General features: G+C 34.3%; 1 protein-coding gene across 1 annotated transcript in view; it reads right to left on the bottom strand.

The window, feature by feature from the left end:
- ds (dachsous cadherin-related 1) overlaps positions 1–14,683 on the bottom strand; it is a 252,376-nt gene that overhangs the window by 10,892 nt on the left and 226,801 nt on the right. Inside the window, exons 3-7 of the mRNA XM_090101410.1 lie at positions 10,309–10,486; positions 8,565–9,038; positions 1,380–1,552; positions 739–968; positions 132–318 (exon numbers count right to left, since the gene is read on the bottom strand). Of these exons, the coding sequence (XP_089957536.1) occupies positions 132–318; positions 739–968; positions 1,380–1,552; positions 8,565–9,038; positions 10,309–10,486 (1,242 nt within the window). The remainder of the gene's footprint in view (positions 1–131; positions 319–738; positions 969–1,379; positions 1,553–8,564; positions 9,039–10,308; positions 10,487–14,683) is intronic.

Below are 14,683 nucleotides of genomic sequence, written 5' to 3'. Positions count from 1 at the left end.
TATCCGTATAGTATTCGTTTTATGGCTATCATCGATCGTATTAAGATTCTTGTTGACTTCTTACAATACAATCAAATTAACATTTACCTTTACACTTTGATAGTGAAAAAAGTAAATAAATAAATGAATACCTTTGCATTAACAGCCTCAGACTCGTAAACATTAGCGCTGTAAGTGTCATGTTCGAAGACAGGCGGGTTGTCGTTGACATCTTGCACATCGATGACCAGAGTAAGGTTCGCGCTGAGTGAGGGCGATCCGCCATCTTTAGCTGATATCACTAGTGTGTGACGTACTTGGTTCTCGTAGTCCAATGATCTAAAAATGTTATATAATTTTGCTTATTGCTTTACCACACTTATTACAAATTCAATTTAAATGTCAAAAATGTACATTTCGCATAATTTTCATTGTTAGCACGCTCTTAATAAAATTACTCAGTTACAGATAATTCCTGATAACGGAATTTTTAATTCCGTTTCCAATTTTTTTAATTCATCATTGATATTAAAGGCGCAGAATGTGCAATATATTCATACAATTCTAAACAAACAATTTATTATGGATAATTTAATGTTATTATTATTTTCTTCCAAGACAAACTTAACAAGTTCGGAAATCAGGGTTCATAAACGTTCGTAAACCGTAATTTGACAAACAATTTCATTATATTTTACTCATTCATCATTACTCTTATTCTCATTTTATCACTTATTCATGTATACTGGCAATACCAACCTCAACAACGTCACAAGTCCATGCTGATGGTTCACAGCAAAGGTATTCACAGGCCCAGTAGCTGACAGCAAAGTATACGTCACTTGTCCATTCTTGCCCTCATCTTCATCAGTAGCTCTCGCAGCGTATACTACAGAACCGATAGCTGCTGATTCTGCTACAGACACTTTGACGGATGACGTGCCGAACTCTGGTGCATTGTCGTTTACGTCTTCTAATGTTATTTGAACCTGGGAATGATTGGGATATAAATGGTAGGTTCTGTCAGTCTCTAAAATATGTATTAAGCACTGTATATTCGACATAATGTTTTTAACAAAAACTAAACCGCTTTGTACTTATTAGAACTAGATTAAATTTTAATAAAAGGCACCAGCTTTCAAATAAAATAATAATCATCAAAGTCAGTTCACCAAGTTAAAAATTGTGAGGTAAGAAACTTTAAAAAATACATTAGTAAAGTATCAAAATTTTCCTTACCTTAATATCAAAAGAATATAATTTAAAAAGTAATTTTAACGGTTAAGATAAACTTCTATATGTAAAAAAAAAAGTTTATTTCGTTTCTAAATTTTACACAATTTGGAGAAGTATGTACCTCCTATATGTACATATAATAAATTAAAGTAAATATTAATTACCTGTGTCTGATCATAGCTAGCAGTGTTTCCATTGGCAGCTCTAACATTAAGAAGGTAAGAAGACGCAGCTTCCCTGTCCAGCTGTCCTGATGTTCTTATAGCTCCAGTGTGGGGTTCTATTGTGAAGTGATGACCAATGTCTCCGGAGACTATGCTGTAGCGTACCACTTTACCTGGTGAATAAAGGATTAATTATTAGGAAAATAAGGTATATCAAAGATAATCGAAAAGAAACTTGGTGTGACTGTAAAAGAGAGATTAAATTGTCACTATCTATTGTAGTAATCAAACAACCATGCAATGTAATATTGAAACAATTTCTTACATGTTAATTACAAACTTCCTTATTCAGTAAATATCCGTTTTATGAGAAGTCTAGCAAAGATTCATATTATAAAGGTCATAAACTAACCAGTATGAAAACTTGAAGAAAGTCAGTAAAATGATAAGGTACCTGAGGTTAAATTCCCGTAGAAATAACTAGAAACGTACCGGTATGAAATAATTCGTGTTTAAGTTACAAAGCACCTCTTAATATCTCAACTCTCTAACGTACACACTGCTGATTAGTTCATAATTTATTTTAAAGATTGAATATTTAATTGATAAGAAATTATTAAAAATATTTACATCTTGTCAAATATATTATTTTCTTTAAGAGTAGAATGCCGATTGATGTTTTCTAAAAACCTTTTCAAACTACAACGATATTATAACACATTATATTTTTATTTAAGTAATAATTCAAGTAATTACTTAATTGAAACCTTTCACTTCAACGTAACATTTTCATTGTGTTTTCGTAGCATATAATATGAATCGTCATTAAAGTTTTAAATATATTTTTTTCTTTTGGTTTTCTTTACCATGTTATTTATTAATTGCAAATCATTCCTGACATAGGTATAAATCCTAAAACATCATATGTCGAATTCCCAAGCTCTTTCAACTCAATTTCCCTGGATTATAATGTACGAGTAAAATTGACTGGACCACTATTTACGGCCTCCATAAATATTTATGTGTCCGTATCATTTTACTTTCGACATCTATTGGCTTTGCTTTGAGACTAGTGGCATTCCGAGACTCTGATTGTTATATTGAATACATTTCAATTTTATTTCGATTCATTATTCTGAAACTAAATGTAGCAGCTACTAATTGCTGATTGTTACAGTTTTGGCGATGTATTTCCTTCGCATCAATCCATTTGTTACAGTCAAAGGTAAGTAGATAATAAGTACTTAAATCTGAACCAGTCCCCTAAATCCCCGTTCATCAAGTCGACATCCGAAAACCGCTTTCTATCTATCAAATTTTAATTGGCACTTCTCACAGTAAGCGATTCATTGTCGTATTTCTTTTTCAGATCGTTTTTGCGGCCGCGTTTTTTCGCCGTACGTTTTGGGCAGGACAGTTGACGCAACAAGATTGATATACGGACTTCGACGACGTACCGGGCAGTCTTTGTTTCTGTAACTGGTCCCAGAGCACCCCCCTGCGGCACCCCGCATCCTCCTTTATCCTTTATACAGTCTGTGATGCGCTCGTCTTATTTTGCGAATTTTAGAGAGCTTAATGTTTGTTTTTGAATTGGCAATTCCGCGGTATTTTGGGTTCCCTCGGTCTATACTTTAAAATAAATTTTCAGCTCAGTTTCGATATTTAATTTGAATTTTTTATATTATTTTATCGTTAACAAGACAATAAACAGGGCAATTAAGCATTCTATGATTTCATTCAAGAAATGAAATACAATTTAGTACTTAGAATTACCTTCATTCGTTGCTTAGTATGCAATCCATTCATTTAAATTCAATAAATCTAAAACACTGGCTTGTAAACAAGATATACACCGACTTAAATATGAAATACCGCAGGTAGAGAGCGATGACGTGGAAACAACTAAAAACAAACATAATTGCAAAATATTTTATGCAAATAAGCCAGGTGTGCGTACCACTTTGTCGCGCAGATCAATCACTCATTAGCTAAATACAAGCCGAGTGATCTCTGAAACATACTCGAAATGCCCTTCTAAATTGAAATCATTAATGGCACAGCGATTATCTCACTCACGAGCCACCATTTGACTTCAATTAAGAGTTGTAAAGATTTCCTATGCGAATTGTTCGATTCTCGATTTGAGTTTAATGAATTAATTATCTGTAAGTTCGATTATCTCTAAAGGGCGCTCGGAATTACGCTGAGAAAGGTCTGCTTTATCCTTATCTTCGGTTCGATCGGTAAATAAAAAACAATCTGTAATCGGCGCACTGCGAAAATCCTTTAGAATGTCAAACTATTTGCTTAATCCCCTGCGCGAAACGTTATGTAAAAACTTAACGTATTTTTTCTTGAACGAACCGACGATTAAATAAGTTCTCATCTTATTTTCTCCGATGTCGTTAAGGCACGGCTGTCATTAGTGAGAATTTTCGCACGTGATTGCAGAGCGTCGTCACCGGCCGCGCAACACTTAACTAAACATTTTAACACATAAATCGTGTAAACAATTTCAGTTGCAACCCGTCCAAATAACGTGGAATAAAAAGTTGGAAATAATTGAGGTTCAAAAAAGAAGTATAGAAAGTTTCGGGCAAAAAGTGTCGTCTGTTGGGTTTGTTGACCCGCCGCTTGGATTTGTTCGGTTTCGGCGCATTCGCCGACCGTATCCTTGGATTTCTCGGGATTGAATTTCAAATTTTCAGTCGTGTCGCCTTGCAAGAAAGCGTGAACCAAATCTTAATTTTTAACTTTTTGAGAAATACTTTCATAGCCTTTAGCTTTTAATGCAATAAGAAACTTAAAAAGCTCTTTAAAACGTTTGAAATATTTACTTTTGAGTATGATATGTAATAATTAACACAATTAAAATTTGCTTTCTAAATCAACAGTCATAATCACGGAGAAGTTATTCAAAAAATCGTTCAGTTTCTTCAAGCCTAATTATGATTTATCTTAGACAAGAATGCAATATAAATAAAATTATAGTCCACGTTTACGCAATATGTTCAACGACCACTTAATGTCTTGCGTGTGGTCTGCCGGTGTAATTGAATCGATATTACTTCACTATATTGGTTTTATCATCTCTATCTATACGTTTATACGCATTTATACTACTATTTACCAGTTAATTTTAATGTGACATGCTTCTGAGTATTCATAAAAATACAGATCTAAAATCATTTTAGGAGCATCTACTTTGGTTTTATAGCATTTTAATACTCGCTTTATGATATTGCTTATATGGTTTTATTGAAATTTATAATAGCATTTTAACTCTTGAGTCTAGGCATTTTATTTTTATAATAAAAATAAATAACATGTAACTAATATTTTGTTTAAGATAATGATTGAATAATCAAGCACACACGTTTCGCTAAAATAATCTTTGAACGTTTGAACCTAGTTGGATTTTTAAACATTACCTCAGATACTCGTGTAATAGAGAAAACAAGTCCAAGATTCCCATCGATACCTTGTTGCATAATCTCAAATATCCAAACCCCAACCAATAAATTAAATTAAACCGAACGTGACGTAAAACAAATTAGTTTCCCGACACAGGCGAGCACATATCAAAACCCGATTCGGACTCATTAAATAATATTTTTTTAATTAATGAATGTTTATCTCCAGGCAACCGCGCTATAAATCTGATGGGGGCGGTGTACACTGGGCTGCAGTATTATGGTGCTTTTCTAATTAACTGAGCTCTGCCCTGTCCGAGGTGATCTGCTCAAGTTACGGGATATCGCGATCGTGTTTTCTTGGGCTTTTTTGGTCCTTGTGGTAGACTGCTAAATAGTTTGATAAGACTTATAAGGGGCAATTATTAAAAGATGGTAATTTGTAGGAATGAAGAAACCAGGAAGAAACAGGTATAGCATGATATATTATTATGTGATTATTCCAATACGGGAGGTGGGATTAGATAGAAAAGAAGAAGAATTTAAGATTTTCTGGTACTATAGAAATTTGACTAATACTGTTATTATAATGCACAATTGCCTTGTTTTATTTTGTTATCGCTTACACAAAAATCATCAGATAAATTTTACAAGATTCTTTTGTCTTAACCCACACAATACCAATACAATACAGAGTAATTTTTAAGCGATATCTTTACAATCTCCAGATATGATTTGCAATCGCTCCCAATGCGGTCGGGTTAATTGCTCCTAAATTTATTAACATTGACCTATACGGAACATGTGAGCTTTTGCTAATATTGCTTATCTGATCCCAATAATTTTAAGGCTACCTTTTAAATATACATTTTAAAGAAGTACTGAGTATTTTCTGAATTTATCCAGGCTTATATTTTTGAGCGATGTAGTGTAAGATCAAAATTGCAAGGCATTATAATAACTTTTATCTACGTACTTTATTAAAGGAAATGGAATTTCACTTAAATTAAACCCTATCTTACAAAATGATAATATTTGAATGACCTCATACAATAAAGTTTTTAGTTAGAAGATTTCCTTTGCCAGTAAAATGTAACATCTGATAACCTATCACAGAACTCCAATCGAATGTAACATACCTCCAAGAATTAGAACACAAAGCCTTACCGTCTAAGAACTCAATAGCAGGCGTGTCCTATCTATACACCGATGCACGCAACCTCAAACTATGAATTTTAAATGCCGCTATCCGAACAACAATGAACGAAGGTGCTCCACGTAGTATAACGGTTGTGTTCGCAATTCAGTGATTTACAGAGCTACGACTAGCAACAGAATAAACGTGGACTCGAATAAAACGGTCCTTCGTTACACCGATGTGTAATATGTCTTAGTGTTTCCTTGCTTGTATTATGTTAAGATATTTTAATTTTAAATGTGCTCACGTTTAACTGTATCAAATAGAATATCTTTGATAGTCCAGTTTTAATATGGGATATATTACTATAATATTTTTACGAATAGAATCATATTTATAATATAGGTAAATTATCCTTTCGGTACGGATCCCTAAAACGTATGTCGTTTTTCATATGGTAAAGGTAAAACACACATGTTTTTTCATTCATTCTGTTATGTCCGAAATACACATCATAATTTCTAGGAAAAAATATATTTTTTTGTTTTGTCTATTGAAATATAATATAAGTACCTATACATGCACAACTTATACATTCTAGAACTCCAATTTTTAAAACTACTTCTAAAATACAACTTGTAAACTCGAAACAGTCAAAAAATAAATATTCCTCTAAAAAGCAAATATAATCCATTACAGTTCTATGTAAGCATAAATCTACTTGTATAAATATTAGTGAAACATAACGCATTGCCGCAAGATAGCCGCCATTGTTTATTGGCGGGATTTGATTTAGAAACTACGTCTCAACGAATCTTCCGAGTTATTAGAAACTCGCTTTTGTACTGTGATATGAAATATGCCTTTACTTAATGGAAATGTTGTGGAAATTGTAGGGATTGTGAAGTATGAAGGGGTTGGTTTTAAATGTATTACTGTCGTGTTATTAAAAGGTCGTATGGTTAAGGTGTCTAAATTATTATTTATCATTGATAATGGTAAAATTACTTTTAAAAGTAAGTTGATAAGTGAAAAATATGCATTCAAAGAAAATTTTGCAAAATACGGTTTGATTCAATTAATAATCCATAATTATTACTCTTCGAACAAACTAAATATTACATACAATTAATCTTATATATAAAATGAATCGCAAAATGTGTTGGTAAGCGCATAACTCGAGAACGGCTGAACCGATATCGAAAATTCTTTTTTTATTATATTCCTTGAAGTACGAGGATGGTTTTTATGTAGAGAAAACGTAAATATGTACCACGGGCGAAGCCGGGGCGGACCGCTAGTAATAAATAGATTTAGAACTAGAATCATAATAAAAAACAATGCCACAGAACTAACTTCGTAGCGGGTGGCGAAAAATAATATAATACGTGTTCCAACACAGATTGAATACAAAGTTATTCAGAGATTAGAAAGTCTAACTAGGGGATAAAAGGTGGAAATCTAAAACGAAGGCTGCTCATCAGTGAATCGTGATCGTCGCAAGACAATAGGCGATTATGTATTTTGTGAGTAGATGCTTGGTGCTTGGTTTAATGGAAATCTAGGTGAGGGAAATGGAAAAAAAAACGATAAATAATAAAAAAATGTGTGTGTTTTGACGAAATTGTTCATGTTCTTTGAACATACGTTAGTTAGTTAGGTTGAAAGATACAATCGTTATCCACAAGACTGTATGTCTAATAACATATGTATAACATAATATTTATTCCGTGCTATTGGGTTTACTATAAATATTATACAACACTTAATTATCATGAATTTAGATTTGCTAATGAAAAATAATAATCGTTTGTTATATCTAGAAAGTTATGTAGTCTATGGTAGAAAAGCACCTGTACCGGTTGTCTAATACGAAATGTAATGGCTCTAGTCTAGCTGTTGTTGACTGGATTATGGTTTATTTCTTATTAGAACTTAAAGTGAATACATGTAATATAACTTTTCATTATACCTGTCGTAATAAAAATTTAATGTACCTATCTATAAAAGCATGAGTTCCTGTTTCACAATAAATACATCCCTTATTCTAAGCTGAAATAAAATATGCACCCTAATGAAATATCAAGTTTTTCCAGTCTAATCCTACATTCTTGCAGTATTGCACAACGCTAATGCTTTTATTTTAAAACGAAGCAAAAGTGGCACGATTTCAATAAATTTGTTTAAGTAAAATGAAGCTATAAGACGGCCCGATTCTTCGGTAGTTTCAAGTTTTCCATAAATATTTATTCTATCTCTTAAGTGACTTCTTTTGTATGTAATCCCAAACGAATATTTACTGAGCCTTTCTTTCGGAAGAATGTAATCGAGTTCAAGACGTATTTATAATGCTTTTAAATAAGTAATTATAACATTATAATAGTCGGTCTGGAATACAGGTATGGCATGCAGTGGATGACGTCGGACAATGTTTTGGTATTTTTATTTTATTACAGCAAATTAATGCTATTGTAATTTGATTTTTTTCTGTGTTAAATTTACAGGTTACCTTCTGAAAAAAGTAACATTTTAAACGCTTTTCTAATTAACACGTGTATCTATACTATTAATGAAATAATAAGGTCATCAATGTTCTAACTAAGAGAAATTAACCAAAAATAAATATCTTACCTCTATCAGCGCCTGTAGCTTTCAAATTTCCTACAATCGTTCCACTTCGCACGTCTTCACGCACGCGAAAATTGTATCTCGGCTTGTCAAACAACGCAGACCCCACTCCAGCCGGCATCACGGCTACATGGACTATAGCACCTTGGGGAGCAGTCAGACCTCCACCATCAGTAGCAGACACTTCCAAGTCAAACTTCCCATTCGTCTGTATCAACGCTGGCTTAATCACAAATATCTCCCCCGTACTCCGATCGATTCTGAACACATCGTTGTCATTCCCACCCACAATTCTGTACGTGATAGTCCCAAATCTTCCGGAATCAGCATCACTCGCCGATACGGCTACTATCGGCTCCGTCGTCGAGACCCTCCCCTCTTTTAAAGATACATTGTAATCCTTCACAGTAAATGCTGGTACGTTGTCGTTTATATCTAGCAGTTGGATCTTCACCATAGCAGTCGTGGACAGGCCCCCTGCGAATAAATAAATAATTGGTCTCTTGATTGTCTGTGTATTGTTGTAATAGGATGTTTAATTGACAGCCGCTTGATTTATTCTGATGTCAACACGTTTTCGCTACAAGTTTCGTGATAATAAAATGATTGGTCGTCATGTTAAGTATACGAGCTTTTTTAGTTTGGTCGATTTAACATTGTGTATGGCATCAATATATTATGCAGGTTAAAGATAAAACAAGGATAAAGAATATCTAACTAGTTTTTGAATTTTGTATACAAAGCAGCAAAATTTGGCAATAGTCTTAAAGGTAATTTATAATTTACTGTAAATATTCGAGTTTCAATATTTCATAGTCAATCTATCAAATAAATGTTAGTTGAGTGTTAACTCAAAAGCGTGTGAATACGATATATTCAAAGTGTCCTCAATCCTACCTATGAATAGCCGAATTGCCAAAATTGGCATTCACCAAACTGAAATAAAAACGCGCAGCAATAGTTCGCTGTTCTTGCCACATAAATCAGGTAGGTTTGCAGGGACAAGAGCCGACGGACACTTTTGGAATTTATTCTCTTGCCATTTCATCGGTGCCTTATTTTAAACCCTATATGCATAGTACGTATACCTGTCACCGGCGAACTTATTGCTTCCAATTGGTAATGAATGGGTAGAGCGAATCTTTGTTCTCTTTAACGCTATAAGTTATACTTCGTAGCGTCATTACACCTTTTTTAGTGATAGCGGATTACAAGGAATGATGTTAACTGTGTTTGAGCTGTGGCTTGCGAGATATGACCGAGACCTTTAAGATCGATAATTGAGAGATAAGTTTCATTTATCGACTTATTCGTACAATGTGATTGACACAGTCTCCAATTATTTCACGTACGTAGTACGGTAGGTACTGGTTTTATGTATTATTTTTGATGCATTTGTAAAAAAATGTCAACTACCTTTTACCAAACAAACTGTAGTTCATATAAATTTATAAAGAATAGAAAAAATTCGATCACGAGGCGGGACTCGAACCCGCATCCTTTCGCGCCATTCCGGGGCGGATGCCTGACCAACTCAGCCACTCGTGACCCGCCAGAGCAATCGAATTTATTCTATTCTTTCAGTTTTATGTGTCTGAAGGGACACACCGCGCGCCATCTATTGAGATGATTAACAACCATTTCAACCAATATGAAGCACTTTTCAGTGAATACAATATTGTAGCGATGGAACACGACCGTTTTTGTTGAATTTATATTTATATGAACTTATCAAGGAGATTATTACCTCTATCAGTAGCTATAACCGGGAACTCATAGTCAGCATTAGCTTCATGGTCGAGAGGCGCCACAATGCAGAGGTCTCCAGAGTCTGCCTTCACTGAGAACTGTGGTCGCGCCAGACCCTCCCCGAGCGTGTAGTTGACGATTGCGTTCACTCCGCAGTCTGGGTCGATAGCTGACATCTGTGGAGATAGGAATTAAATTAGATAAAGTTACAAAATATAATAGGAATATAAATATGAAGAGCTATTTTATAAAGACACGTTGTAACAACAATGATCATGGATGATGGAAGACTGTAATAAGTAAGAGAAACAAATGTATGTCAATTCTGAAGAAATTTGAACTTCACATTCAATAGGTAAACGTCAACTCCACTTCTTTCATCCCTCTTCTTTTTAAGTTTCAAAGGTCTAACTAAATCACATTTACCTTTCACATACGTTAAGTGTGCGTGTGTGAAAGGTAATTGTGTGTGTACATCATACTATGATTATTCACAATACACACTGGCTCCTCATAACAAACAAAAAAAATAAACGCCAATTCAATTCCTCATTCCTTTCCCATTTCTAATTCAACGTAATCAGAATCTAGAAAACCAATTTGTCGGAGCGTCCCATCGCCATCCAATAGTACCGCGAACACGCCACAAATAATTGTCTAGCGTCTTCGAGATAAGAATCGTAATTAATTAGTATTTAATTCTACTTGATCCTCGGACTGTGAGGTCCAGCTAGGGGGTCGTTTGTTTCGCAAAGTCTGGTCGGATGTGGAAAATTATGTTTGCGAAGTAATGGTAAATTTGAAAAATATTTTAAAATAGTTGCTTCAATTCAATAAGACTGCTCTTTATAACATAGGTTCATACCACTTGATCAAGTATATAGGTGCTTTAATAAAAACTGTATTAAATAATTTAGTGAAAGTTTGACAGTGACCTTTGAAATTTTTTTAGATTGTAAACAGTTAGTAGATAACATCACAAAGTAACCTTTCTATGCCCTCTAACATCATCAACAGTTACAAGTAACACGATTATTATAATTCATCCCAATGAATTTATCGTGACCACTACAACCCTGTAGCTTTTATGATGCCGTATTCAATAGGATACTGCTATTTGCTTATTTGTTGATAAATTACCAGCTTTATTTGAACGGAAGGCAGCTGAATCCTGCAATGGTCTTTGTTTAGGTTTTTCGTGTATACAGATGTCCGTATGTTGTAATACTGATATATTAAGATTTTAAGACAGTGCAAAAGAAATCCTTAAATTGTCTTGTGTGTTGACATGTTGATGGTGTAACAATGTCTCACTAATACCTCGTCTTTGTTTACTTTATTGTTTTATTCCATAAGTTTTCGTACCATACTTAAGGAAATATACAAAACCTTTAATGGTTAATTTAAGCCTCCAAATGACCAGCGGCATTTAAAAGAAGATCCTAAGATAACAATGATAAATTTGACATATTTGAGACTTCGACACGTTTTTAAGTCACCCGATATTCTGAGTCACGTTATCACAATCGAAATAACGCCGCATTTCTAAATGTACTTCGATTCGATCTAAAATAAAACAAATTGGCATGGGAGGTGTTAAGTGGCCTAAAAAAACAAGCCACTCCACTACATCGTCGATAATTAGCACGGAATCATCCTTTTTCTCTCTCATACTTATCCCCGATAACCCGCGAGTTACGTGTCAAAAAAATTCAAAAGAAAATGTCGCTTGTGCCTTAAGAAATTTGGTGTATAATTGCATGATATAATTTGTCAAGCTCGTATTACCGATCGTGGTTTGCATGTGACAACGTCCCTTGATTAATTGCATCTGTGTGTAAAGAAAAGACAAATGGTTTTACAATTGCAGGGATACTTGTGATTTGCGTCCTTATTACAAGGCATTAGAGAACGTTGTAGCCGATGAGGGATATTGCTAATATTAGTAATTTTACACGTATTCCTGTTGTCTTTATGCGAGTGAATTATTTGCCGGTCTCTCTGTTGATTAGAATTATTGCTTGTAATTTTGATGAAGCGTGAAGTAACGTAAAACCAGCGTGAACATAAAGCAACTCGGATTAATATTTTCATGTGAAAGCTTCTCTCGTATTTCCGAGAGCACTTTAATGGATTTCTTTTCAAACTTGATCCAATTATTCGCATCAAATCATGGAATACGATCAAAATCCTTAGCTACATTGTCTCCCAAAAAGGAACCCTCTTTCGGATCAGATCATTAAAATTGACTTCATTATGTGGGATTCAATTTAAACTGTCCGTCGGCAGCTCTGTCGCACGTGAGATTTGTGGTTGTATAACGACACGATATCGTGTCGGATCCGTTGTAATGTCGTAACGATGCTGCTAATTAGACTATAATTTACAGCAATGAATACAAAAAAACTATGGCTAAAATGCCCTGTATATCGTGCCCAAAATTGTCTCAAGAAGTCAAATTAAAAACAAACCCCAATATTAACCGCTTACTTAAGTTGTTTTTAAATTTCCTCTTTGACACACAGCATTATCGTCTACCACTGTTAAAGATAAGAAGCGACAATGAGATTTATTGCGTACTCCGTAGCAGTTTAAAATGTTTTATAAAGCCACCCGCTCCACATCTCAATTAGGACATTTAATGGGACTGCTAATATTTTTTCGCCGCGACAGTTTAGAGATTAAAATCGACGGTAAGGTTTATTGACATTGGCATTATCTATTATTTGCTGGGCTACTTTTTAAGGTGCTTTGGGGTTTTCTTTGTGGTTAGGGTTAGTTGTTTTATGTGCGACTTAACTTTGAATCGAGTTTTTAACTAGTTTTGATGTGATTAAATATTCAAAGAAATTGTCAACTGAGCAGCAAGTATTCATAAGGTCGAATAACTGAGATCATAATATATTTTATACATAATTTAAATAGATGGGATATTCAAAACAAACCTAAAAAAGAAATGATCGGTAATTTAATACTGCTCTGTCCCAGGTCACAAAAAGTTCCTAATAACAACAATTTTTAAAATTCTGCTGTCGTTAAATATTTGAATTTCGTTTTATAATTTTTAAAACAACATTTATATCTATCCACCTTTCGCAATATCCTGCGCCACTTTCAAAAACATAATTCAAGACTACTTGAAGCAATACTAAATTCGTACTATTTCTAGAATCGTGTAATTCAATTGTTTGCAAGGAATTGTGTCCAATCAGCGGACTGATCTGTATTGCATTACATCAACCGCAAATAACGATCTCGAGAAAAAAATAATTGCAAAATGAATAATTTATAAGCAGTACAATCGCACACACAGAAGGCTACACAGAAGTTAGAGCGCGTCAAATTTCCAAGTTATTTAAATCCATTGTGACTCGACCTGCACTCGAATCTAAATACAAAGTATGCCTTGTTCACTCGACGCAAAACGTATAAATAATTTGTAACAAAAATAATAAAGATTCTTACCCATTTCGGTCATCCGTAAAGGACATTGTAATTCAAGCTGATTGGCACACAATAATGGAATCAAACATAAGCCATTTAAAAATTGCCCGCGTTAAAAGGAAAAAGGTCGAGTCGACAGTGGTTTAAGGAGCAAATAAAATTCGCAGGGGACAATACCAGAGCCCGATACAGAAGGATTTGTATAGCCATTAGTTGCAACAGTTCAAATATTTCGACACGCCATTATGGTGCTTATGGCCGTATTCTTGTGGTTGTTTATGGTACGTGTATTTATAAATAATTATAAAACGAAAAAGGCATTGTGACCTGCATACCGGTGCTATCACCGCTTTTAAAATTGTCTTAAATTGAAGCTACTGTAATTTGATATTAGTGAAAAGAAAGGGAATGCAGGTCTTACGTTGTTTTTAAAGGTTACATGTGGGTATTTTGTACGAATCTCGCGTATCTTTTTAAGCAAGCATCCGCACAAACTGTTTCCATAAATAAACAACAATAAATATCCTCATACATCTGCCTCGTTGCTGTACAGAAGCTACATTACGATAGCGACATTTAAATTCACGCACATAAAACACCAATCATATACCCGTAGACTATTGTTACAAAAACATGTCGCATTATGTGCAAGCAGAGTCGATTGAGTTATCACAACTAATGAGGAACTTTGCAATCAGCACTAAAACTATGCGGCAGTGCGATCTCCCAGTCTAACTAATGAACCCGCTTTGTCCATAAGAAAAGTTACATGTCACTTAATTTGAAGAACTGCTCGCTGTAACAATGTATAAAAAATAAAGAGCTCGTGTGCGTACACACTAGATCTGTTAGCACATACTTTATGCCCGTGGATAAAGTAATGTTGGGTCGTTGTTTTATCACTTCCAGTGTGTACGTACAGTGCGGTG

Source organism: Colias eurytheme, chromosome 4 (assembly GCF_061535395.1).
Source record: "Colias eurytheme isolate Ceu_HAF_F1 chromosome 4, ilColEury1 Martin Lab GWU primary, whole genome shotgun sequence".
Taxonomy (NCBI): Eukaryota; Metazoa; Arthropoda; class Insecta; order Lepidoptera; family Pieridae; genus Colias; species Colias eurytheme.
The sequence above is the reverse complement of the archived record's forward strand: the minus strand, read 5'-3'. Positions and strand labels throughout refer to the sequence as shown.